At 40.5% G+C, this 27629-nt stretch overlaps 1 protein-coding gene across 1 annotated transcript; it reads left to right on the plus strand.

Moving 5' to 3' along the window:
• Dstn (destrin, actin depolymerizing factor) lies at nucleotides 1-26894 on the plus strand. The gene is made up of 4 exons (XM_008850268.3): nucleotides 1-151; nucleotides 21859-22166; nucleotides 24066-24142; nucleotides 26493-26894. The coding sequence occupies exons 1-4, from the start codon at nucleotides 149-151 to the stop codon at nucleotides 26600-26602; spliced, it is 498 nt and encodes a 165-aa protein (XP_008848490.1). The 5' UTR covers nucleotides 1-148; the 3' UTR covers nucleotides 26603-26894.
• The last annotated feature ends 735 nt before the right edge of the window (nucleotides 26895-27629 follow it).

A 27629-nucleotide genomic window follows, 5' to 3' on the forward strand; every position in this document is an offset into this window, starting at 1 on the left:
AGTGGAGTGGCCCGCCCGCCCCTCGATAGGCTCCGGGCGTCGCGTCAGCACTGCGCTCGCTCTGTAGGTCCCGCAGCCGCGAGGTGGACGCTACTTAGACTCGGTGCTGCCAGGCTCTCTCCTCGTCCCGTAGTCCGCCGCGGCGAACATGGTAAGTGGCCCGGACTTCTAGGCGTGGGCGAAGGCGGCCGAGTTCCCGAGCGCCGCGGTGTCGGGACCGAGGGCGTGAGCAGCGCTGGCAAAGGAGGACCCGCTTACGGGCCGAGCAGTCGCCCGGCCGGGCCTCGCGCTCCATGCGGCTCTGCAGCGGAGTCGAGCACGGCTTCCTCGGGCCACCGGTCGGGAGGCCCCGGCCTGTATGCGACCTGCCGGGGTCAGGGATGTGGATGCCGAGGTCTGCACCCCTGGGGTGGCCTGGCCGAGCCCGGCGACCGTCCTTTAGGGCGTGGGTTTCCGTCAGGCGGCTCAGTGACCCGCCGCCTTTCCTCCCAAGCGCTGTCCATCTAGAAGGAAATAAGGCTTTTATTGAACCTCCCTACGGGGCGAGACGATTGCTAAGGAGCGTGATTAAGAACAGGGTGGCCTTGCCGTGGCTTTGTTTGTCCTATCTGGCAATCAGCTTCCAGCGCCACCCTCGTTGGGCTTGTCAAGCTTGGCAGTATATCTTTTAACCCTCCCCTGTCCGTCCCGTCCATCTGTAGCTAGAAACTTGTCTTCGCCTGAGAACGTTTTGGCTTTGACACATCTTGGGGCGCTAAGGGGTGGACATGATGCTGCTCTGCTGGTGATGCAGATGTAAAACTTTTAGAAAGTCAGTTTAATTATTCCTAGTCTCTAAGAAAAGAAACATTCGCTTTATTATAAGTGGAGGAGATTTTTTTCTTAATTTACATATTTTTCTACTTCTAAACTGCCAGGCTAATCTGCTGAAAGACAGTGTTTTCAAACTGGAGGATAGGGTAGAACATTTTGTCACTTTCTGTACTGGGCGCACGCTGTTACCATTTTTGGTCAATGATTTGCTGGCAAAGCTTTGCCACGCAGCAAGAAATATTACACTGTTGCTGCGTCTGTGCTCCTGGAAGCTGTTGGTACTCACCTGTGTACAGAATATTTTCACTGAATAACAGGTTTTGTTTTCCTTAAGATTCCTGCAACTGTTTTGAAGAGGCAGGCTGCCTCATTAAGTGAAAGAGAGCGATTAGATGAGTAGTTTCTTGATGATTGGCAGTGTTTAATAGTGGTTTGGTATTAAGTCTTGTTCTTTGGTTTAATGCTGTCAGCTACAAGGAGATCAGTCTCTGAAGTCTATAGAAATATTTTCATTTTCTTTGAGAATTTCATGCAGTGTATTTTAGCCATGCCCCCCCCAACTCTTCCCCTTAGCTCTTCTCACACTGACTCCTACCTCTGTACCTCTCAGCCTCCTGTCCCCACTTTTTAAAAAAGTTAATAACCCATTGACTCCAACTTGTGTTGTCCATATACGTTTGGTCGACCGAGTGGACCATGGTCTTTTCAACTCACTTTTCACTCACAGACCAGGCTGGCCTTGAACTCAGAGATCTGCCTGCCTCTGCCTCCGGAGTGCTGGGATTAAAGGCATGCACCACCACGCCCAGCCTTTATACTAAAAAACTTTATTATAAAGCTTTATTTATTAAAAGCCTTTGACCACTCACTGTAATAAAGGTGCATTGAAGTAGATGAGTGCCTGCTCTAGGGTCTCCTGACTTAACATCTAATTTTTTTACTTTCTAATACAAACTTTATACTCCAAAATAGGGCCAAACATTTTAAATGCTTGAATGTTTAGTTTTAAAGCTTGACTTTCCTGCTGTGTACATTTAAATAAAATGAAGAGTCTGTTGTATTTCCCGGTACTTAGAAGGAGAATTAAAAATTAAAGGTGGATGCATTCTCACATCCAAGTACTAATCAGGTGGAACTCTGCTTGGCTCCTGAGAGCAACCCTTGGTGCTAATAGCATAGACAAAGGGAAGATACTTTTAACCAGTGGATAAAACTCAGTGTTTTGGGCTTTAGGCATAAAGTCAGGAAGCCCTTGCAAGCTACTTTCTTTTGGTTGCTTTTTACATTTATTATTCTGTGTATGGTGTGGGAGGGGTGTTGGCACTTGTGTCGTTGTGTCGTTGTGCTTGTGTCAAGTGGGATCTTCAGGAATCAAACTCAGGTTGTCAGGCTTGCTTGGCAAATACTTTTATCCACTGCTCTATTACAGCTGGTTCTGGACGCCCTGTTTTTTTTTGGGGGGGGGGGACGACAACAGGGTCTCCCTGTTAGCCCCAGCTGGCCTGGAACTCTATGTAAAGCAGACTGGCCTTGATCTTACAGAGATCCGCCTGCCTCTGCCACCTGAGTATTAGGATTAAAGGTGTGCCCCTACCATGTCCAGCTACTGGATGCTTTTTAAGAATTCAGAACACAGACCATTTTTTTTAAAGATTACTCTTATGTTTGGTCTTTTGAGCACAAAGCATCTCCATTTGGTCTAACTATTAAAGAATTTTAGGAAGATCTGAAGAATTCCTCCTTTATTATTCTAGATTTGTTAGTGAGCTACTTGATTTTCTTTCCTTTTCTCAGAAGGGATCTCATTCTGTAATCCAGTGAAGTGAAGCCCAGGCTGGACTTGAGTTTTGGATCCTGCCTTGGTCTCCCAAGTCAAGTGCTGGAAATTTTTTTTTTTTTAGAGTCTTGCTATGTAGCCCAAGCTATCCTAACATTCTACTGTCTTAGCCTCCTGAGTGCTGAGATTATAGGCATGAGCTACTGTGTTTGACAACCCCTACTTTTCTTTCTTTTGGGGGGTGGGGGTGGGGGAGATTAAATTTTAACTGCTCATGGGTTTGTTCTAAATTGATGGAATTCCTTTTGCTCATTAAGTCTTATAGAAGCAAGAAGACATGAGCTTTCATGTTTTCAAATGCCTTGCTACAAAGTCTCACAATACAGTCTCCTCCCCTTGAAGAAAAACCTACCTTTTATTTGCACATGCCAAATAAAACTTTTGTGTGTGTATTTGGGTGTGTCAGCTTCCTCATATGTGCAAAGATTATTTACAGGTGCACCATCAAATTGTAGATTTATTGCTCAGTTGGATAAAGCTTGAACATCATATATAGATTTGGCAAACTCTTTAACCAAGGAATGCATCTGCAGCATAGCTTTATGGCTCTCTTGAAAGTTAAGGTGTAGTTTTGCCCTTTGAAATAGGGTTAAGGAAGATACATGATAATCTAACCCTCAGCTTTACACAGAACTCTGCTCTGATCTGTGAGCTGTGCAAATTGCCTTAGCTGAATTACATATATTCTACAACTTGATGATGAGGAAAAATAAAGGTACTTAGAGCAATCCAGCTAAATAGGCTGGACATGTACCACAGTGCCCATGTGAAGGTCAGAGACAACTTTCTGGGGTTGGTTTTCACCTTCTACCAGGAGGGTCATGGGAATTGAACACAGTTGCAGTTGTCACGCTTGCCAGCAAGTGCCTTTACTCTAAGCCATCTCACTGCCTCAGGGTGTTGGATTTAACTGCTGAATAATATTCCACTCTAAGACTGTACAGGCTTGTCCATTCCTCTATTATTGGGCATTTGGACATTTCTCCAATTTATTTTTCTATTTAAACTTTTTTGCCATAGGTGATTTCCATATACCATTATGATATATTTCTTACCTAGTCCCAGTGTATGTCTCTTAGTATAAACATAAAAGCCCTTGGAGAGAGGGCTTGTATATGTTTTTTCTCCTGTGCTGGAACTATGCTGGTGTGTTCTGTGCTGCATCTATCATCTACAGCCTTGTAGTGGTTTAAATGAGAAATACCCTTCATAGACTTATGTATTTAAACACTGGTCCTCATTTAGTGGAAGTAACTGATAGAAGCCTGTTTCTCCACTTCTTTTTACTTAATATTTTGAGTCTTAAAGCCTTTGCCTAACTGGTTTCTATGTTTGTTTATTAGTGAATTGACTGGGGGTTTTTTCCTTCACATATTGTACCTTTGTATATTCTCTCTCTCTCTCTCTCTCTCTCTCTCTCTCTCTCTGTGTGTGTGTGTGTGTGTGTGTGTGTAAGTGTAATGCTGGGCATAGAACCACATAATGCTAGGCAAGTAAGCCACCACCATGCTATATTCCCAGCTTGTATCTTCTGATTTTTTTGAAAAAATTATTTTATGTCATGTATATGAGTGCTTTTGCAATATCCATAGAGGTCAGAAGAGAGCATCGAATTCCCCTGGAACTGGAGTTAGAGAAGATTGTTAGCCACCATGTGGGTGCTGGAAACTGAACCAGGGTTCTCTGCAAGAGCAGCCAGTGGTCTTAACTGCCGAGCCATCTCTCCAGCCTTGTATCTTCTGATTTTACATATATAATGTATTCTGTGAGCCTGACTTTATCTAAACTTAGTTGTAGAGCTATAAAATCAAGCACTAGGGCGGGGGGAGGGGCACAGACCAAAATCAAGATGATTGTCAATGCAGTCCCTAATACCCATGAGGACTCATATTATTCTGCGTGCATAGTTCCAGGGATGTTAAATTACTAGATCACTGGTATCATACTGTCTCCTAATAGTGGTAGACTGTATAGTAATTCAGTATACAGTTCCTTCTAAGCCAGGGACCACAGAGGTTGGTCTTTTCCATTCTATACTTGTCTCTTTTTCCTAGGTAGTTCATTTAGTCAAAATATTAAAATCAAGCAGAGAAATGGCTCAGAGATTAAGAGCTTTTACTGTTCTTGCAGAGGGCCCAGATTTGGTTCTCAGCATCCACATGGCAGTTTACCGATTGTAACTCCAGTCCAGGGCATCCCATACCCTCTTCTGGCTCCGCAGGCACTGCATTCACATGGTGCATATATACAGATAAGTGGGCGCACACACACCCTACACAAATTTAAAAATAAAGAGCAAACACTTTCTGCTTAAATTTGTTGTAAACTAAACAAAACTTATTTTAAAAACTAAAACATACTTTCAAAAGAACGATGCAGGGCTGGAGAGATGGCTCAGTGGTTAAGAGCACTGGTTGCTCTTGCATAGGAACTGGATTCGATTCCCAGCATCCACATGGTCGCTAACAACTATCCATAACTCCAGTGTCAGGGGATCCAACACCCTCTTTTGCCATTTGCAGACATTGCATGACATACATGCACTTACATACATGTAGGCAAAACACTCATTACACAAAATAAAAGTAGATTTAAAAGAAAAAACTTACAAAACAAGTAATCTCCTCTCCCAACTGACAGTATTGTACTATGTAGCTAGCCTAGACTGACCTCTGGTGCTTCATCCTCCTGAATGTGGAGATTACGTACATACTCCACCACAGTTGGCACATCATAACTTTTTCACAAATAGAATTGGTTTCAGTGAAGCAGTGCTTCACTTAGTATACAGTGTTCTAAACATTTGTGTTTTTATACTGTTATTCCTTTCAGTAATAATTATTTTGAGATGAAGCATACCATACTTGACATTTGAAAGGATCTTAAAGCTCTTGGAAAATGGAATTTTATGTATATGTGCATTATTTTATCTGCAAAGCAACACTAGTCCCCTGAGTGATTAGGCCCGATGGCTTTGTTGTACAGTTTACTCTTTGTATATGTAAACCACAGAGTATAGAAAATGAGTGTGTTGAATATCTCAAGCCTCTTCCCTTGGGCATAATACTTCTGTGCAGATTGTTGCAGAAAATCATGTTCAAATGCTTAAATCTAACACTGGAAATACTTTATAATTTTGTTCTGTCATTTCCTTGCAGTATGTTACAAGTCAGACATTTTTACTTGGAATTATGCTTCTGAACTGTTCCTATTTTTTTTTTTTAACATTTTGCTGAAAGAGAGGTAGAGTTAGAAAACTGTACATTAAGTTTATTCATGCCAGTAATACTTTGGACACTACTTTGTTACATGCTCAGAGTCTGCTGTACAAGGACCCCCATTGAACTCGGGGTTTTAGTCTGGAATGATTCTTTAATACTGAACTAATCTTTTAGTGGCTGACATTGCAATGTGCGTATGCTGGTTACTCTTGTTTCAGAGTTTTCTTTGTTATGTTAAAATTTAAGAGTAAATTTTCTATAATTTTTTTTAAAAAATTGCATCTAAAATTAAGAATTGAATCTCAGGGTTGGAGAGATGATTCAGTGGTTAAGAGCACTGGCTGCTGTTACAGAAGACTTGGGTTCAGTTCCAGGCACCCACAAGGCAGCTAACCATCTATAACTCCGGTTCCAGGGATATCCGACGCCCTCTTCTGACCTTTGTGGGCATTGCATGACCAGAGTGCACTTACATACATGCAGGCAGTACACTTCCCTATTGGCAAGACATAAATAAGCAGTTGGCAGGTAGAAACTTCAGTGTAGCTACAGCAGGCTTATTGCCATTGTTTTGCTTTTGGAGCCCATCAAAGGAAGACATTATTCCTTTCAACATTTTTATATTATATTACAGGCTGTTTACCTCTGTTACCCAGAAAAATAAAAGGAATTTTTTTTCACCATTCTTCTGTTGGCTTACAAATATAATCAGACACAGGACATGGAGCAACAAAACTGGAACTGACATGGAAGCCACCTCCCTTAAGGCTTGCTTTTAAAGCTTTGGAGGACACTATGCTAGCTGCCCCAATCTTAGCCAAAGAGCTATTGGCAGCTGATCACTGCTGGATGAGGAAGAGCTGATCTTCTTTAAGGGAGTGACTAGATAGGTTGCCTAGACTCCAGTGGATGAACTTGCACTGAGGCACGTCTGGGTATACTAACTTGACTTGATAGGCCTTAATATAAATGACAGAATGCATGAAATCGGTGGGTGGTAGGCTGGCTATGAGAGGGTGTGGATGGGGGAGGGGGTATAAAGATGTTAAGATGTTGTGTATGAAATACACAAAAATTCAATAAAAATATACAAAAAATAAAGTTAATTATAAATAAAAACTACCTTGTTTTCCACTATTAGGTTTATTTTTTCTGAGTGATTAGTGGAGACTCAAATACAGTTCTGAACTGCCCTTAAATTTTAGCAGTCATTTATTCAGCAATAGATTGTTGTGTGCCAAGTATGGGTCCAGGAACTAGGGATACAATCCCAAAATAAATTATTTTCTCATTGAAATTACCATTCTAATGTGGGAGTAGAGACAAAACAAAAAGAGACAAGAGCATGTCCCATTGTGTAGGTAGTGGGAGGAGAGTTCTAGGAGAGTTGGCCTTTTTCCTAGGACTGTTTGAGAGGCCTTTCAGTAGATTAGATCTGAGGTAAGATTTGTATAATAAGAAAGACCTAGCCCTGTGAAGAGTGTTTTAGGCAGAGGAAACTCTTAAAAGGACCTTGAGAAGAGAATGAGCTTCATGAGTCAAGGGAATTGGTGTATTCCAGGGGCTTGTCTGGCTAAAATTCTGCAAATAAGAAAGAAAAAGTAACATGACAGTTTTTTTGTTGTTGTTGCTGTGACAAAATAGCAGAGTTAAGTAGTTTAAAGGAGTAGAAGTTAATTTTGGCCAATGGTTTCAGTCCATAAGTGCCCGATTCTATTGCTTTTTTTAGGCCAGTGGCAGGACAAAAGCATCATGATGAAGAGGCATAGTGGAGGCAAGCAGCTCACTTCATGGTTGCTGGGGTGCAGAGAGAAAAGAGGAATAGGCCAAGGATAAGAGATATCCTTTGATGGTATGCCTCTGTGATCTGCTTCCTTCTACTAGGCCCATTGAACTACAAGCTTATCAGTGGACTAGTGCCTTCCTTCATAATCTAGTCACTCCTAGCTGAGGCCCAAACCTTTAATACATATCCTGTGGGGGAGGCAGAGCCAGGGAGCTTAGTAGCTACAAGTAGGAAATAGGATAAAGGTAGGAATTAGACCAGAAAGGGCAATTCAGAATATGTCCGTAGTGGAGATAGTGAGAGGTGGTTATATTGAAAATGTATTTTGATGGTAGACCTGACAGGAGTTTAATAATGTGGTTATGTGGTATATGGGAAAGAAAGACTACCAAATACGGTTCCCAAAGATCTAGACCTGAGCTGCACTGTACTTGGGAACTTATAAAAGAAGCTTAAGAGAGTTTGACAAAAACAGAAGTTTTGAAGATTTTAAGGAGTCACTAATTGATCCATTATAAACTTGACCTTAGTTTAATATGAGTATGTTCATTGTAGAATATTAAGAAAAATTTAATTGGAATAATATTTTCTTTCTTTTTTTTTCTTTTTTTTTTAGTCTTTTTGAGACATAGTCTCTCTGTAGCCCCAGCTCGCCTGAAGCTTGCTATGTAGACCAGGCTGGCCTCGAACTCACAGAGATCCACCTGCCTCTGCCTCCTGAGTGCTGGGACTAAAGGCGTGCACCACCACACCTGCCTTTTGTAATGACATTTCCGACCAGAGTAAACATTAGTACATTGTCATCTAGGGAGATACATATATCCCCTAGATTTTGTGTGTGTGTGTGTGTGTGTGTGTGTGTGTATGTGTGTGTAAAATGTGTAAAAACAAATATAGGGGCTGGAGAGAGCTGCTCTTATAGAGGACCCAAGTTTAGTTCCTAGCACCCATGTTGGGCTGCTTACAACTCTCTGTAATTCCAGCTCCAGGGGATGTGACACCCTCTTCTGGCCTCCACAGATAACTGCACACACTTGGTGTGCTGGCTAGCTTTAGTTGTCAACTTGGCACACCTGGGTAGAGGGAGCCTCATTTGTGGAACTGCCTCCGTTGGACTAGCCTGTGGCCATGTCTGTGGGGCATTTTCTTAATTGTTGAGTGATGTGGGAAGGCCCAGCCCACTGTGGGCAGTGCCACTGTGTTGTATCAAGAAAGCAAGCTAAGCACGGTCCAGGGGAGCAAGCCAGTAAGCAGCATTCCTCCATGGCCTGTGCTCCAGCTACTGCTTCCAGGTCCTACTACCCTGAGTTTCTGCCTTGGGCTCCCTGATGAACTGTGTGACCCGGGAGATGTAAGCCAAATAAACCCTTTCCTCCCCAAGTTGGAATTGGTCAGAGTATTTTGCCACTGTTTCCCATAATTGAGTTTTCACTGCACATGACTTTATACTGTAAATATTCTCCCATGTCATGAGCGACTTTCCATAAACACGATTTTAACCAGTAATGTCAAACTGTTCTGGGCATATACTATACTTTGTAGTTTAAAAAAAATTGTTAGAGCTGTCTTTTTTAGTGTTTATATAGATCATGTCTCTACTCTTAAAAGTAGATATATTCTTAGAAGTACGATTCCTAGGTTAAAAAGTCAAATACAGATTTTTTTTTCCCCAAAAAATTTTACTACAGTCAAATCACTTTCTAAAAGGTATTAGTACCTTGGTCAAAGATGAGTCTGAAAAGTAGTGTTAGTCCTGGATATGGCTTTTTATGCTGCTAATGAATATGGAATTAGCTTGTAGGTGTTTAAAAATTAAACAGTTTCTAAAGATTTGTAATGTTACAATGATAGGAGATTTTGAGAGTGAGAGGGAATAGATTCAAAATACACATTTAAGGAGAAATTGGTAGGTCTCAGGAACAAGGTGTGACAGTGAAACTGAGATCAGACCTGTTTCCTGTCTTAAGAGTGAGTCTTTGACATGCTAACTGACTAACCATCCAGAGAACATAAGACAAATTGTCAGAAGGCGGTGAAATCTTTGATTTTGAGCTTTCTGTTTGTTATATATGCTCTTTTTCAGAGAGGGATGGAATAGTTTCTTCATTGCCTTTGAAGTAAAGCTTAGATATAGATACTTTTCATTCAGGAAAATTCATATAAAGCTAAAATGTACCCCTTTTAGTGAAAATTCTGTAAGTTTTTGGCAGATGTATATAGTTGCATAATAAATAGCAGTATCAAAATACAGAATAATTCCTTTATTCTGGGGAATTTCTTCTGTAGGTTTGGCCTGTGGTCGTGTCTGTGAGGCATTTTCTTGATGTTGAGTGAGGTGGAAGGCCTAGCCCACTGTGGGTGGTGCCATCCCTGGACAGGTGGTCCTGGGTTGTTTTAGAAAACAGGCTGAGCACAGGCCAGGGGAGCAAGCTAGTAAGCAGTGTTTCTTGGTGTTCTCTGCTTCATTTCCTGCCCTCTAGGTTCCTGCCTGAGTTCCTCCCATGATTTCCCTCAAAGATGAACTGTGATCCTGGACATGTAAGCCAAATAAACCCTTCCCTCCCCAAGTTGATTTTGGTCAGGGTACTTTATCACAGCAAATAGAAAGCAAACTAGAATGTTATCTTTGTGAAGGATGTGAGGCAGGATGTCAAAGATTTTTTTGCTTTTAAGTATTAACAAATCCATGAAATGTTCTCTCAACTTTGTTTAAAACAGATGAATCATTTTAGGTACTTTTGATTAAGTAAACATTTAGTTGGCAATTCTAGGTTGGTGGAGGATTGTTAAAAATACGTAGGGCAGAAAAAGATAAGAACACTAAGAGGATGGGAATGTAGGTAGGTGATAGATATCTGCTTAGCATGTACAAGACCCAGAGTTTAGTCCATAGCACTACAAAAACAAAGACAAAACAACAGTTAAAAGAAAATACTGAGAACTCTTGCTCTTTTAAGGAGCAGTCTGGTGAGGGATTCAACTAATAATTTGGACAAAGGAGAAATTATTATATTGTTCATTAGTACATGGAGGAGCACATATTTTTATTAGACCTGATGACTTACCAGAGGAAGACCTGAGCTGACCCCTGAAGAAGGCAGCCATGTGAAAGGGAGAAACATGTAGTATCACAGGAGAATGTGAGGTATTCAGGGAGGCTTAATATTGTGGGTAAACAGGAATTAAGAGTCCATCCCAGCAAGAAATGGGAAAGGAGGCTAGAGAGGTAGGGCATAAAGGATTTGAAGTCCTATGCTAAGGGGTCCACAGTTTATTCAAAAAGAAATGAAAAATAATCAGACAAAAACGGCAATGGCATTGTCGTTTCCCAGTGTGCTTACTCTCGCTAAGTTGCTTTTTCTTCCTCCTAATTTTCTGCCTCTGTATACTTGCACTTTGGGGTTTTTTTTTTTTTTTTTTTTTTTTTTTTTGGTTTGGTTTTTAAGAAAGGATGGGGAATCTTTAATCCCAGCACTCAGGAAGCAAAAGTAAGCCGATCTCTGTGAATTCAAGGCCAGTCAGGGCTGCATAGGAAGGCCTTCTCCCAAAAAAGGGAGATGAGATATTTTTTGCAAAATTAGATTTATAAAACTTACTGTTCCTTCCCTTTCCTACTTCCTATCTATCACTTAGGAGTAGGAAACCTGTAAACATACCTTGTTAGGATTGTCTGAGAAGATTGCATGCGCTCTAAGGGAGATAGCTGATTTTTCACATAATGCTTTTATTACAGCTGCTGTACTTTGTTGAGATTATTTTTCTGAATTTTTATTTCCCTTTTTCTTACTGCTAGAGTGGGTTTGGGTGATAGTTTTGTTATCATTGATTGCCCTACATACACATACTAAGTAGCTAAGCTAAGTGTTTTAGTGGAACTCTTTAGACAGACAAACAATAAATAGCAAGTGGAATTGTCATTTCCTCTGCATCAGCTGTCTTCTCGTGGAAATTGTATTTTGTTCTAAGGTTCAGTGAAGATTTTTATAATTGGAAGTTGGCGTTGGGTTTTTTGTTTGTTGTTTGTTTTTTAATTCTATTCACTTTGCTTTTTGGAATGAAGTAGGGTGTTAAGGCAGTTAGCCTGGAACATTTTCTGGATCGTTGATACCTGATGCAGTGATTATGCAGCTCTAGGGTATGGTAGTCCCTGCAGGTGGAGAGTGGGGATGGACAGTGGCAGGAGGTCACATCCTGCAGTTAATGGCAGTCCTGCAGGCCTGTATCTTGATAAGTGGAACATAAGGTTGAGTTTAGCTGTCTTAGCTCCTTGGCCAGGCACCTTTAAGCAAAGCCTAATCTGTAAAAGTACATTTAGCACCTCTAGACATTACTGTGTGTTTCTAAACTAATAATGTACACCGACAAAGGACAGATTTTAGGATAAAGCCTGTAGGCTCCCCTGCTAGCCTGGCCCTAGCTTTCTTCATTGTAGATTCTTATTTATGATTTGGGTAATGGTTCCTGGAGAATTTTAACAGGTAGCATAATTCAATCCAATCCTAAAATGTTACAAGGACCTTTTTTTTTTTTGGTCTTTTTGAGACAGGGTCTCCCTATAGCCCCAGCTGTCCTGGAACTCACTATGTAGACCAGGCTGGCCTTGAACTCAGAGATCCGCCTGCCTCTGCCTCCTGAGTGCTGGGATTAAAGGCATACACCACCACGCCTGGCTTCTTTGCTATTTTTAAAAATAAAGACCTTATTTTACTTTTTAATTAATTTTTTATTTTATGTGTATTAGTGCTTTTCCTGCATGTTTGTAAGTGCACCATGTCTATGCAGTATCTGCAGAGGCTAAAAGAGGGTATTGGATCTCCTACGTGTTAACTGCTATGTGGGTGCTGGGAACCAAACTTGGGGGTGTTCTTTACTTCTGAGCCATCTCTCCAACCCTTTAATTGAATGGTTTTGAATTTCGTACAGATCCCCTCCCATCTGTACCCCCACTACCCCTAACCCAATTTTATGTTTTCTTTCCATGTCTGTCTCTTGTCTAAAGACCAATAGAGTCAAACTTGCATCCCCAAATGCCCTTTGGTGTGGGTTCATCCACTGGAACCTGATCAACCTAGCAAGAGTCTCACCCTTAAACGAGACTGACTCTCCCCCTCCCAACAGCCATCAGTTGCCAGTAGTTCTTCAGGTAGGATTGGGGTGTCTTACCCACTTCCCAACATCCATGCTGGGATTTTGTCTGGCTGTGTGTACATGGGACTTGTACAATGCTGTCACCATTGTTGTGAATTCATAAGTAAACTGCCCAGCAATTTGGGAAATTCTGTTTCCTTGTGGTCGTTCACAACCTCTGGCTCTAAGTCTTTTTGCCCTCTCTTCTGTATGATCCTTGAGCCTTTGGAGGCTGAAGTTTGTTTGATATAGATGTCCTATTCAGGGATAGATACTCTGCAGCCTCTTATTCTCTGCATGTTGGCCAGTTGTGGATTTCTGTGCTACAAAAGGAAGCTTCTCTAATAAAATTGAAGAGATGCATCAAACTTGACAGGTCTGGAAAATATTGCAGGTCTGGGGTAAATACTCTATTTTTATTTATGTGTATGTATGTATATGCCACATGTGTGCAAATACTCATGGAAGCCAGAAGAGGGTGTTTTATCCCTGGAGCTGGAATTCTGTGGTTGTGAGCTGTCCAATGGTCTTCTGAGCCATCTTGCCAGCATCATGCTATTTTATTTTTATTTTATGCATATGAGTGTATTGCTTACATGTATGTAAGTGCACCCATGTAGTGCAGTGCCTGAAGAGGTCAGAAGAGGGCATCAGATCTCCCTGGAACTGGAGTTAGGACAGTTGTTAGCTGCCATGTGGGTGCTGGGAATCGAACCCAGGTCCTCTGCAAGAGCAACTAGTGCTCTTAACTGCTGGGCCATTCCTCCAGCCCTAGCACCATGCTGCTTTTTTAATGATTTATTTTTAACTACATGTATGTGCCTGTGTCTGTGCACATGGATACAAGTGCTCATGGAAGCCAGAGGTGTTGGATCCCCCAGGAACTCAAGTTGGAGGCTGGTTGTGAACCAGCCAACATGGTTGCTGGCAGTTGAACTTTGGTCCTTTGGAAGAGTGGTACATGCTCTTAAGCACTGAGTCATCTCTGTGTCATCCCCCCCCATGCTGTTAATTTTTTAAATTATGTTTATTTATTTACTGTAGGTGTTTGTGCACATGCACCTGTCATGGAGCATGTGTGGAGATCAGAGGACAAGTTGTAGGAGTGGAGTGGGTTCTCTACTTCCACCATATGGATTTTACGGATTGGCTCAGGTGATCAGGCTTGTTGGCCAGCACCCTTACTTGCTGAGCTGTCTTGCCAGTCCCCTTCTTTGCTATTTAACCACTTAATATTTTACTTATTTCTTTTAATTAACATACAAAGTATTAGATTTCATTATGGCACTTTCAAACAAATTTTATTTTTCTTGGTTTTCCCACCCCATCTTTTCCATCCTCCTGTTCTCTCTTGCACGCTCCCACCACCAGTAGCCTCCTATTTTCATGTCACATGTTATGATGCCCTCCCCTTCTTCAACATCTCTTTCCTCTCTTGTGATCCCTTTTATAATTTCATAGCCTATACCCACATTCATGTACATATTTGTGTGTATGTGTGTATATTACATATATATGTATATATGAAGATTAAAGCTAAGATCCTTTTATGATTAAGAACATATAACATTTGTTTTTCTGAGCCTAGGTTACCTTGCTTAATATAGTAGTTTCTAGATCCATCCATTTTCTTGCAGATTTTATAATTCCAGTTTTTATGGCTAAATAAAATTCTGATACATATGTATACACACACACCACATTTTCATTGTCCATCTGCTTATGAAATACCACTTAGTATTCATGAGAAGAGATACTTATCAAATGCTGAGTTTTTTATCCCATAATTCTAATCAGCAGAGTTAAAAATAAAAAGAAATAGCTGGGTGTGGTGCCACTAATCCCAGCACTTGGAAGGCAGAAGCAGGCTGAGGTTGAGGTCAGCGTGGTCTACATAGTGATTTCCAGGCCAGCTGTGGCTGCAGGGAGACCCTGTCTCAAAAAGACCAAAACAAAAAAGAAATAAAAAGAAATTTCTGTTTCAGCAGTTGGTATATTCTTGTTACTGCCTAGCCCACTGTCCCTTGTAGTATACTCACACTTTTCTTTTTTACAAAGGAAGGAAGGAGGGGAGGGACTTTGTTTCGGGTGTAACTGTTAATGGAATTTTTAATCTATGCATCCCATTACCCAAAGGCTTTCATAAAATGTGGCAACATTTGTTACTGGAAAGTTTGAAGAAGCTCTACCTAGATTTTCTGGTTAATTATAATGTATGCTTACTTGCTGATTGCCACCATTGCCAGGTATACATTTCAGAGCTTGATGTGTGTGGTCCTGGCAGTCCTTTGCACTAGCAATATCATAGTTGATGCTGTACAGATGATGAAATGGAGGTTGGAAAGGTTAGATATAACTTGTTCAACTGCAAAGCTTGAATACTTCTGATCATCTCTGGTGTGCTCTCATCTGGATAAAAAAGTCTTCTAAAGCAATAAGGCGAATGTGGCCATTTTTTTTTTCTTCTAACTTAACACCCTCTAAATTAGCCGCAAAAATTCATCCATAGTAGTCTGTGTGAAATACATAAAACAAAGGGTTTCTTTGCTGGTGTTATATAAATCTTTCTCAGTTCATTATTTCACTTTCCTAAGAGCTAGTGTTTATTCTTTACAGAATAAAATAAAAAGCTTCTTTTGTTAGGTCATTGGTAAGAAAGTCTTGCCTTCAAAAGCTAAACCCTTTTATATGAAACTTTTATGGCTTTTCATTTTGATAACTTTGACTCTTCCAAATAAATATAGTATGCATTTTAAAAACCGCTACCAGGTGTGGTGGTGCCCACCTATAATCTGAGGCAAAAGAATTGCAAGTTTAAGGCCAGCCTGGTCTATGTACAGGAGAACTTGCCTCAAAAAATTAATTTCCTTGATGCAACTGAGGCAGGTTGGAGCCACTGGTGTTGTCATGCCCCGCGTAACCAGTGTGAGCTCGCCCACCCGCCAGAAGAATACGAAGAAGCAGAGCCACTTGGTTAAGGGAATGTGCTGAGATGATGGGCTTTCTGCTGCTACCCCGCAAGCTAGACAGGACATAGGGAGACCTGGGTTAAACTGAGGGTTGTACCAGGAAAGAACTACTTCAGGGATTGGATCTGGACCAGGTGTGTGGGGCAGAGTGCATTGCTTTCTCTTAGAGTTTCATTTTCTCTCTACTCCAAGTTGTCCGGTCACAGCCTCACTGGAAAGGACTGGGGCTGGTGCCTGTCTTCAAGCTGATTTTCTATATCAAGTACGGTTGTGATTATGACAGCCCAATACTTTTTGACCCTCCCTGCTTGTTTGTCCTCGCTTCTCCCAATTTTCTTCAAGTGTTCAGTACAGAATAGAAAGGTTTTGGGCCTGTGTGACCATACTTCTGACCCACTGGGCAACAGCCAGAAAGAGACTGACTGATTGCCTTCTGAGCCTTAGTTCTATTCCTCTTGTTCTTGTAGGGTGGGAATATAGCAGCCATATGCTGAACTTTGTCCCATTCATTTCCATCTTATCCTTTGTACCCTTTATCCCCCTGTATCTTGTCCTTTTTGCCCTTCGATACCTCCAAGTGCCCCATCATCTCTACCCCCAGGGACTCAGAGATCATGCAGCAGAAGCAGAAAAAGGCAAATGATGAGGAGGGACCCAAATAGCTTTGTGGCTTCCTGTCTAACCCTCTTGCCCTTTGCTTGTGTGCCTGGAGCCAGTCACACCTGTAGTGCTCACAGGTCCCAGCACTGTAGCATTACCTTTGGCCTGAGTCTGCAGCTGGTTCCTTTGTGCTTCCTTCCCCTCAGGTAGCATCTCTCCCCTGGGCAACTCGAGGGGTTAAAGGGGTTACCTCTTCCCAATGTTTTTTATTCCTGTGGGTCAAACCCCAAAGTATTACAAGTAGCTTTGTAATTTTTTAAAAAAGATTGTCTTTTTTTAGTTTGAGTTTCCTTCAAATGCATCTGTGCCCTCAGAAATAGTCAGCTATAAGTGCTGTAGAATACTAAATCTGAAATCTTGTCCTTGGACGCCTTAATCTGTTTTTGCATAGTATAATAATAACCAAGGTTCCAAATGACACGAGTCATTAATAAAACAGTATGTTTTTCCAAGGCAGAAAGCTGTGTAATACATTTTGTATATTTGTTTGCCCCAATACTCTTTTAGTATTGAGTCATTTTTTATATGTTACTTGATGTTAAATTGTTTAAAATCAAATTTAGAGTTTACCTTTTCAGTGTCGTACACATTTCAAGTGTTGAGTAGTGGCTCACGATAATGGCTACCACATTAGAGCTGAAGAAGAATGCCAGCATAGCTGCTCTGACTGAATGCTTCCCAAGAATAGTGGGACTAGGGCTTTGTATTCAGGGTCAAACTTCAAGGAGGTGGTGGCCAGGAGTCTGCATTCATTTTTGTGTGGTCACTTATTTTCTTCTTTTCAGTATGTTGGCCAGGCTGGAAAGATCAGAAAACTCTCTAGAGAATAAACTCTAGAATTCCAAAGGCAAGTAGTACAGGAATATGACAGGGAGGAGTTCTCTTTCTGTTGACCCTTGTGCAAGGCATGATAAAATAAAGGGAATTATGAGCCCAGGTTTTTTTTTCGGGGGGGGGGTCCTTTTTTGAGACATCTGCCTGCCTCTACCTCCCAAGAGCTGGAATTAAAGACTGGCACCACCATGCCCAGTATGAACCCAGTTTCATGAGAAAGCCATTGACTGTTTTCTGTCAGTTTGTTAATTTGAAATTGTATATCTACTGTGTAATATCCTACTTTCAGTATTTTAGACTCTATTAGCTTAGAAGAGTAATAGTTTTACAAATTAATAATTTTCTTAAAGTGGCTTCTATTCCTGTTTTCTCTGGTTAGAATTAGATGAGGTATAGTTGGCTTTAATTATGGAACAAAGGTAAGTGTCCTACTTGAGTTTGCATTTAGGGTTTGGACTGGTTCAGTTGTTTATAAAAAAAAAATTAAATCCCCCAAACTTGATGTCTTTCAAAGATTATCACCCACCCTTATGCTAAAATTGAGAGAATTGACCTTTTAAGTTGTATTCTGTCATTTCTAAGCCCAGTAGTCTGTAGCATTATTCTCTCTTTGTGACTAGTAATATTATTTAAAGACCATACACTGAGTGAATCTTGAATATTGATTTAATCTCTCAATTGGCATTTTATAAATACTCCTCCAGAGGAGACTGAGAGAACTATATTCATTAAGTGGATCAAGTGCAACAAGCCATTTCTTCAACAGCAGCTATTTTGACATTGGGGGTGGAGTGTTGAGTGGTGTTATTCTCCAGTGGTTACTGGTACAGGATATGGAGAAATTCCAGTTGTGAATAACCTATCTTTTTAAGGAAGTCACAAAGCTCTTGTGATAGCAATCTATTTTTGCTCTGCAGACTCCTCCCAACTATGCTCCTTCTTTAAGAGTATCCTTTAATGGCCTTTATTATTTAAATTGTGACTTAAATGTTCATAACTTTTTAAAGATGACCTTAAAATAAACTTAAGGTTCATTGATTGCCAAACAGTTAAATACCTTAATAATATTTTTTAAAAATACTTTATTATTTTTATGTGTATGGGTGTTTTGCCTACATGAATGTAAGTGCATCACATGAGTTGCATTGCCCCTCAGAGGCCAGAAGCGGGTATCAAATCCCCTAGAACTGGAGTTATGGATGGTTGTTAGCGGCCATGTAGGTGCTGAGAACCAAACCCAGATCCTGTGGAAGAACAGCAAGTTTTCTTAGCCTTTGAGCCATCTCTCCAGCCCCAGATACCTTAATAATTTTAATAGTATAATGAATACTGAAAAATGAAACTGATGGAAGAGGATTTTTTTTTTTTTTTTTCTCCATTACCTTTACTGAAAGGTACCGGTCAGGTCCTACTCAACTTCTGAGATAAACAAGATGAGAGCATTCAGGGTGGTATGGTAGACAACTAGAGGACCTTTATGTTAGGTAAAGCGCAATGTAACCATAAAGAACAAATGATTCTTTATGCCAGTGTTAGAACCAGTAATAAAGATTCATTCTGATGTTGCTTTGGGATAGAAGCCACCCAAATCAATATTCATAGGGCTCCAGAGACGAGCTAGATTTCAACATGATTGGCTTCTTCGGAAATCCTGTGTATTTGATTTGAAATATTGTGAAGGGGCCCGTAAATTTTGCGAGCCATGTTAGCACCCATGCCTTCATTAGCACTGTTGTCTTTACCTAGAGAAGAAGACCTCTTGCCTTGCTTATGGAATTAGCTTTGAGCTGGTGTCCCTCCTTCCTGTTCTTGTCTCCCTATGTATAGCTTCATACACTTTCTAGAAGCACTGCTGTGGTCTTTTGACTTCATTTTAAGAAATATCCAGTGCCTCCAAACTCCTGAGCCTGCCTTTGGAGGAGTCCTTGTCTACCCGAGTCCAGCCTGAGTGTTGTCCTCACATACTCTCTCCTGCAATATTTGCTGGTTCTCCCTATGGGAGCTGAGCTGGCTTTTCATCCTTATCCAGTCTCCTGATTTTGTAGTGCTTTAAGTAGCTTCTGCCTAGATGTCTGGCCCTGTCTTAGGAGTACATGTGCCTTACTGTACCATTTCCCCTTATGTTCCTACATCACAGTATAGCCACCAGTCTAGAGAATTCGGAACCCTTGAATGTCTTTGGATTTGTTTTTTGTTTTCAAACTCACTGTGGTAGTTGGAAGTTGCCTCATCTGGATGTTTGTGATTGTTTAAAACTTGATCTCCATGCTTTGGAGGTCTCCTTCACAGTTTTCAGCATTTCATTTCCTCAAAGACAAGTGTTTAGAAATACTCTCCTTGGGGCTGGAGAGATAGCTCAGAGGTTAAGAATACTGACTGCTCTTGCAAAGGATCCGGGTTTGATTTCTAGCACCCACATGGCGACTAATAACTGTAACTCCAGTTCCAGGGGTTCTAACGCCATCTTCTGACCTCCACAGGCATTGCATGACTCAGGTGCACTTACACACATGCAGGCAATACACTCATACATATAAAATTAAAATGTAAATAAAACTTCTTTTAAAAAGCAACTTCTTGGGCTGGAGAGATGGCTTAGCAGTTAAGAACACTGGTTGTTCTTCCAGAAGACCCAGGTTCAAATCCCAGCACCCACATGGCAGCTAACAACTGTCCATAACTCCAGTTCCAGGGGATCTGATGGCCTTTTCTGTCCTCTCGGGCATTGCATGACACAGGTGCACTTACCTACATGCAGGCAATACACTCATATGCATAAAAATAATAAATAAAATATATAAAAGAAAATCCAATTTTTTAAAAAACAACTTCTTTGGAGAAATGTCTAATCAGATCCATTGATTTTTTTTTTAATTTTATTTTTTGTTGTTGAGTTGTAAGGATTCTTAGGCTTTGAGTACAAACTCCTGAATGATTTGCAAATATTGTTCTCATTCTGAAGGTTTTTGTTGTTGTTGTTTTTGTCTTTTTTTTTTTTTTTTTTTTTAAAGCCCAGCTAGCCTGGAACTCACTATATAGACCAGGCTGGCCTCAAACTCAAAGATCTGCCTGCCTCTGCTAGGATTAAAGGTATGGACCACTACCCAGAGCTCATGCACCACCACACTCAGCTGAAGGTTTTTGTTTCTTTTTTAATCATTTTTCATGCATTATTTTTATTTCATATAACTTAATGTTAATTTGGGGTATCTCAGTACTTTTACTATTAAGCTTGTAACTTGCTTTAGAGAAACCAACGTAAACTAAAGCAATTCATGAAGGATACAAAATTATGGGTATAGTAAAGTTAGTGTAAATAGCATATGAAGATAAAGCAACAGAAGATGAGAAAGTTTAAAAATTGGTTTAAGGTGCTGAAGAGATGGCGCTCTCTCTCTCTCTCTCTCTCTCTCTCTCTCTCTCTCTCTCTCCCTCTCTCCTCTCTCTCTCCTCTCTCTCTCTCTGTCTTAGGCTTTGCCAGTTAACCTAGACTGCTGACTGACCTGTGAGCTCCAGCGATCTTCCTGTTGCTGTGTCCCCAGCACTGGGATTTCAGGTGCACCACCATGCCTGGCTTTTGCTTTGGGTGCCAGTGATCAAACTCAGGTCCTCATGGCTTATGAAGCAAGCACTTCACTGACTCAGCTGTCTCCCCAGCACTGTAAAATGAAAATTTAAAAGCAATATTGGTCATCTAATTTGAAATGTGAATAAAGAAGACACCATTATATAATGCTTTGTTAAAGAAAGAGATGCTGGGGCTGGAGAGATGGCTCAGCAGTTAAGAGCACTGACTGCTCTTGCAGAGGACCCAGGTTCGATTCCCAGCATCCACATGGCGGCTACAAACCATCCTTAACTCCAGTTCCAAGGGAATCTGAAACCCTGTTCTGACCTCCGTGGCATTGCATTGACATGGGTGCACTCACATATATGCAGGCAATATATTCATACACATAAAATAAAAATAATAAAATAATTTTTTAAGTATTTTTAAAAAAGATGCTATGGGAATGGAATTTTTCTAACTCAGAAGTTCAAACCATCTATTCTGCTTTATGCAAAAACTTTAGTTACCATTAATATACAAACTAGGAAGATGATCTCTCAGTTAAGACTCTTAAGAAATCTGCAAGAAAAACAATTCAGGGCCCAGGAACATAACTCAGTCAATAGAGTTTTTTGCCCAGCATGCATGAAGTCTTGGATTCAATTTGCAGCACTGCTTAAACTGGATACAGGGACACGTGCCTGTAATCTCAGCACTTGAGAGATGCAGAGAGGAGGATCAGAAGTTCAGAGTCATTCTTGGCTACATAGAAAGTTCAAGGCCAGCCTTGGATATATGAGACCCTGTCTCAGAGTCACGCAGATTGAGGAGAGCAGGAGAGAAACGGACAAAATACAGCTGTTTAGAAAGCCCTTCTTGCTGAGTATGGTGAATCTCTGTGAATTCAAGGCTAACCAGGTACTGTAATACCCTTGTCTTTTTAAAAAAAAAAAAAGCCAGATGTTGTGATGTATGCCTTGCCTTTAAATATATACCTTGAAGTAGTGTTTTATATTTGACATTATAAAAATTGTAAGCCTTTTGTACATTTCTCATTATAGGCCTCAGGAGTGCAAGTTGCTGATGAAGTATGTCGCATTTTTTATGACATGAAAGTTCGGAAATGTTCTACACCAGAAGAAATCAAGAAAAGAAAGAAGGCTGTCATTTTTTGTCTCAGTGCAGACAAAAAGTGCATAGTTGTTGAAGAAGGCAAAGAGATCTTGGTTGGAGATGTTGGTGTTACCATAACTGATCCTTTCAAGCATTTTGTGGGAATGCTTCCTGAAAAAGATTGTCGTTATGCTTTATATGATGCAAGCTTTGAAACCAAGGAGTCTAGAAAAGAAGAATTGATGTTTTTTTTGTGGTAAGCATTTAGAGTATTGAGCCTTTGTAAATCTATTATTGTCAGCACTTGAAGAACCAGTTCAAGAACCAAAGTAATTTGTGGAAGGGAGGGTATTGTGGTATTGGGGATTAAATCCCGGGCCTTGTATGTGCTAGGCAAGTGTTCTACTACTAAGTTACATCTCCAGACCCCTCAAAATAACTTTAATTCAAGCTGTTTGTATTTGTTGTCATTTAATTTCTGTTTATAGGCTTTTATAACATCTTAACTATATTGATAGTGTTAGCCACTTAATCTACTTGATAGGTGGATATTTTCTGTGGAGGGGGAAGATGGTTTTTATGGATGCTTATAACTCATTACTTGTAAACTAAAATTTCCTACTTTTACTAAATTTTCCCACTTAAAAGCCAAAACCAGGGCTGGAGAGATGGCTCAACTGTTAAGAGCACTGGCTGCCCTTACAGAGGACCCGGGTTTGATTCTGAGCACATGTGACAATTAACAACCATCTATAACTCCAGTTCCAAGGGATCCGATGCCCTCTTCTGACCTTTGCATGCATTACACAACATGGGTGCACTTACATACATGTAGGCAATATACTCATACACATAAAATAAAAATAGTCAAAACCTTACTCTTTGTGTGCGATGCAGAGAACCAGCCTGCCCCTCTACCAAGCACACCTTCTTTACTTGTGCATTGTAGTTTGCTTCTTGAAGTAAGTTGGTGCCATTCCTTCTCTCTAATTTGCTGGATGTTTGTATTATCTAGTCATGTAGCCATTAGCTACACATGGATATTTAAATTCTAGTTTTTAAAATGTCTGTATTTTGAGACAGGGTCTTGCTGCATAGCCCAGGCTGGCCTGGAACTCAAAGCAGTCCACCCCCATTTTAGCCATCCTAGTACTGTGAATGTAGGCGTGTTCCACCACACTCAGCTGAATTTATAGCTTAGTTGAATGAATTTCTGCATTTTGAATGTATAGCCACGTATGACTAGTGACCATTCTATTTGACAACACAGATATAGACCATTTCCATTGTTGCAAAAAGCTCTGTTGGACAATGCCCCTATGTAGCACTATAAAGTGATTTCTGTGGCATGTTGTTGAAAGTTCTGGTTCTCTCAATGAGTGACTATTTGAAATTAAGCCTTAGATAAAAGTCATGTATATCCCTCAATTAAATTATACCATATTTCTTGATATGGCTAGGTAGACACATAATAAGAACATTCTCTAGCTTCCAAGGGAAAGGGGAAGTGGCTGTACCCTCTAATTTGGGAAGATGTGAGGCTTTTTGTCCTGATGCAGGGTAAAGCAGAGAAGGTCTTGGCTGTTAGCTGTGCGCCCTCAAAACTTAGGGCATAAGGGATACAAGCCCGCAGGTCACAGAACTCAAATTTGTAGGAAGGTGGTAGTACATTGCACCTCACTTCCATTTCAGTAAGGCTTACTGCACTGAGTTGAATAAGATGCTGTAAAGAATGTGAGTGTGAGGTCAGATAAGGACAGCTATTGAGACTGGTATATAAGGATAATAGCCGATAAGACTTAAAAATTAGTCGAATTTGAATGAAGGTCTGTTCATTAACCTTTATTTCTCTTACACACCAGTTACAGTGGTAGGGCCTGAGGAAACAGTCCCGTGAGTAAAACCAGTAAAGTTCCTGCCTTTGGGAATTTGTTGCTTTGTGGCAGCTAAATAGGCTTTTAAGTTGGGCGGTGCCTTCTTCACTTGCATTTTGTTTATTTTTTTCACTATGATTCTACATGTGCCCACTTTTACTTCAAAGGAGGTAGGAAATATAAAACTCGACTTCCTTGTCACTGCTGCAGATTGTTTAATACCATTTGAGTTGTGCTTTCTCTAAACGTTTTGTTTTCATTTTGGGCGTTCTTTCATCTAGGGCACCAGAACTAGCACCTCTGAAAAGTAAAATGATCTATGCGAGCTCAAAGGATGCCATCAAAAAGAAATTCCCAGGTATGGACTAGCTTTACCTCTTAAATATTTACAGCTATGATGAACCCCTGGAATGGGGATGGAATATGTCTTATTTTCTTCGGAAAGCTTTGTCAACAAAGGGAGAAATGCCCCCTGAGCATCTTCTGCCTTGGGCTGATCATGCTGTGTCTACAGGTCGATCTCATAACCCTGTTTCTTCAGTAGTGGCTATGTATCACTTGTTCCGGATGGTTTTAAGCTAGTTTCTCATGTAGCAGGAAGAGATTAATTAATGCTATTCATATTTAATGAGTTTACAGTTACCTTTGAATGTAGTTGATATGACAGTTATATAAAGGAAATGTTCATAGGTGGGAAGAATTCTTTGCTCTCTAGCTTTACTGTCAAATGGTATGATTTTAGGTAATTGATTCATCTGTGTCCAAAGAAAAGTACACTCACCTTGAGCTGGCCAGTTGTTTTTGACTTGTCACTGAGTGGCTTGGGTCGAGATGAGATGGCCTTGGCCAAACTTCATCCAAGAGAAGACACTGGTATGGTGGAAAGAGCATGGGGCACAAGCCCAGAGGCTTGCACGAAGGCTAAGCTTGCTGTCTAACTGCTATGTGACTTTGGCCAGAATTGATAGCCTCATGGGCCCTGATGATCCAGCTCTGGAGCAGGAGGCTTGGTCTGAGTAGTTGCCTGCCAACCTCCTGCTTCAGTGATCTCCAAAAAACTTAAGAGAGCCAGGGTCACGAGTGCTTGCTCAGTGTTGGTGTTTTGTTTGTTTTTCTAACTGGTTTTTGTAGTCTTACAGGAGAACAGGTTTGCCCCAGCTTGCTTTACTGAGTTAAGTAAATGGAATTCATGCTTCCTTTCCCAAGCCTGCTACTGCTACATGGTCCAGTGCCTTGTCAGGTTTCTTCATGCATTTGGGTTGATGTTGGGGTACCCCAGAGTATGCTCAGTTGTCGGTCAGCTCTATGTTTTCAAGTGACTTCCCAGCTTCAACACTTTTGTGCTGAAGCCAAAGAGAGTAACCTCCTCTTATGTGCATTGCCTTTCAATAAAAAGAAATGCTATTTAGACTTGATCTGATAGATTAAATGATAGATACCTGTCACTTTCTTTTTTCTAGTTATCAGTGACTTTCTCAAATCATTCCAAAGTTGTCCAAAAACTGACATGCTGTGTTTTCAGTCGTTTGAGAAAGAAACGACTGTGTACAATCCCAAAAATGAATTTATTCTGCGGCGTGCTGTTATTGTTCTAAAAATGCCCTCAGTACCACATCTTAGTGTTCATTGTGCTAGATTTCTTAGATGTGGAGTATAATATCACTTGAGGGCTAGGTGTTTTCTGTGCACAGTGTTGCCATGGGTATTTTTTTTTTTAAAGAGGATTCAGTTGACTAAACAACTGTGCAATCAAAACATAATTCATACTTTCTTTTTTAAAGACTTACTCTATTTTTTTAATTGTTATTCTTACTTTATGTGTTTTTACCTGCATGTATATGAGTGTACCATATGTGTGCAGTGCCCACAAAGGCCAGAATATGGTGTTGGATCCCCTGGAACTGGAGTTATGAGTGGTGGTTAGCTGCCATGTGGGTGCTGGAAACCAAAGTATTCCTTTGCAACAGCAGCCAGTGCTCTTAACTTACTGAGCCATCTCTCTAGCCCCTATTCTGTTTTATTTTTAATTATGTGTGCATGTGTGAGTGCAGGTGCCCTTGGAGTCCAGAAAAAGGTGTTGGATCCCATGGAGCTGGAATTAAAGGCAGTTGTGTGTGAGCTGTCCATTGTGGCTGCTGGGAATCAAACAGGTCCTCTACAAGAGCTGGAAGCACTCTTAATCACCGAGTCATTTGTCCAGCCCCCACATTTCATTGTTTTTTAAAATGAAAAAATTGTTAGACATGCCTTTTTATTAAATACCATATCTTTAGAAAAATACACTTCACAAATTATTATAAAACTTAATGTTCGCAGACTGGACATAATGATTGATTTTTGTCTAATGACTAGTCATCCAAAAGCATCTCATGCCCCGTCTCATTCGTACCAGTCCCCTAAATCTTCCTGAATCCCAGGGATAACCAGTACCTTGGCTTCTAGCTTGCATACATTAGTGATTTGGAGTTAGTAACATAAACTGAATCGCACAGAATGTACATTTGTTTTTCTGGTTGCTTTCGGTCAGTATTGTTTGTTAGGGGTCGTCATTTTGATGCGTGTACTTACAGATTATTTCTTCATTATTCCATGGCTCTAAAATACCATAATTTATCTGTATTCCAAGAGTCTTTAAAATAGTTTGATGTCTTAAAGAAATAGCTAAGTGGTTGCAGAATTCTAAGTAGAATTTCTGTTTTTCTCTCTAGGCATAAAGCATGAATATCAAGCAAATGGGCCAGAAGACCTCAATCGGACTTGTATTGCTGAAAAGCTAGGTGGCTCCTTAATTGTAGCTTTTGAAGGAAGCCCTTTGTAGATTATTGGTCAGTGCCACAAACTGAAAGCTTCCGTGTTTATTGCTAGCCTTGCTATATAGGTAAAGCAGATATACTAGGCCAGGGTTTCACTGAGGGGGAGCTGTCTTGTCATCTTTTAGAGTAAACTAAATATTCTATAGACTTGTATGAACAATGCCCTAAATAAATCTAGTTTCATTGATGTGGAATTAAATTCTTATTGGCCAAATGCCTTTTTTAATGAGTTGACTTGTAAAAATTTTTGTTCACCTCAGGATTTCTAATAATACAGTTCACAAAAAAAATAAAAAAGGCGATGTGAAGAGAATGCCTGCATCTCTGTTAACCTCAGCAGTTACTTTGTTCTTTTGCTTAGAGAATTGGTTATAATCTGTTTATAATTTTAGCTCCAAAATTTCTATTCTTCCTTGACTTGAACAAAATAATGTGATGTGATTCTCTTTGTAACATATAACACTAATACATACTCATAGCAGGAAGACTAAGCCAGACAGTCTTTAATTTCATCAAATGTGTTTTAAAACCACCTCAGAATTGTGTCCACTTAAAATTTACTCTGATCTTGCAAAGCACCAGTCCAAGCACACTGCCAGAATGCCAGCAGAAGCCCTGTACCTGCATGAGAGGCTCCATTGGGCTGGAAGAACTGCTTGAGCGACCTTGCGTCTTAGAAATCATGGCGTATCCTCAGGAGAACTTTCAGTGTCTTGTAATAACTAATTATAATGCCGATTAGGGCTCCATTGTAGTCTACTTTGTTAATGAAAATGATAAAAGTTAAGAAAATGATAAACCAGAACACTTTGGGGATTTTGTCTCCTTTGGAACTGTGCTGCATCTGGTACAACAAGCTGTGGAAGCATGTTGAGGATGTTTCCTTTAGGGCCTGGGAGATGTAAATTCCTAGAGCAGTTTACCAACTATATGTGAAACAGGAAGCGGGTCCCATGGATGACACTCACAGGACTACCCTAGACTCTTGGAAGTGATTGTTACTAACATCACAGGCTTGACGTGTTAACATCA

This window comes from Nannospalax galili, unplaced genomic scaffold (assembly GCF_000622305.1).
Source record: "Nannospalax galili isolate Female #2095 unplaced genomic scaffold, S.galili_v1.0 scaffold245, whole genome shotgun sequence".
Classification (NCBI taxonomy): Eukaryota; Metazoa; Chordata; class Mammalia; order Rodentia; family Spalacidae; genus Nannospalax; species Nannospalax galili.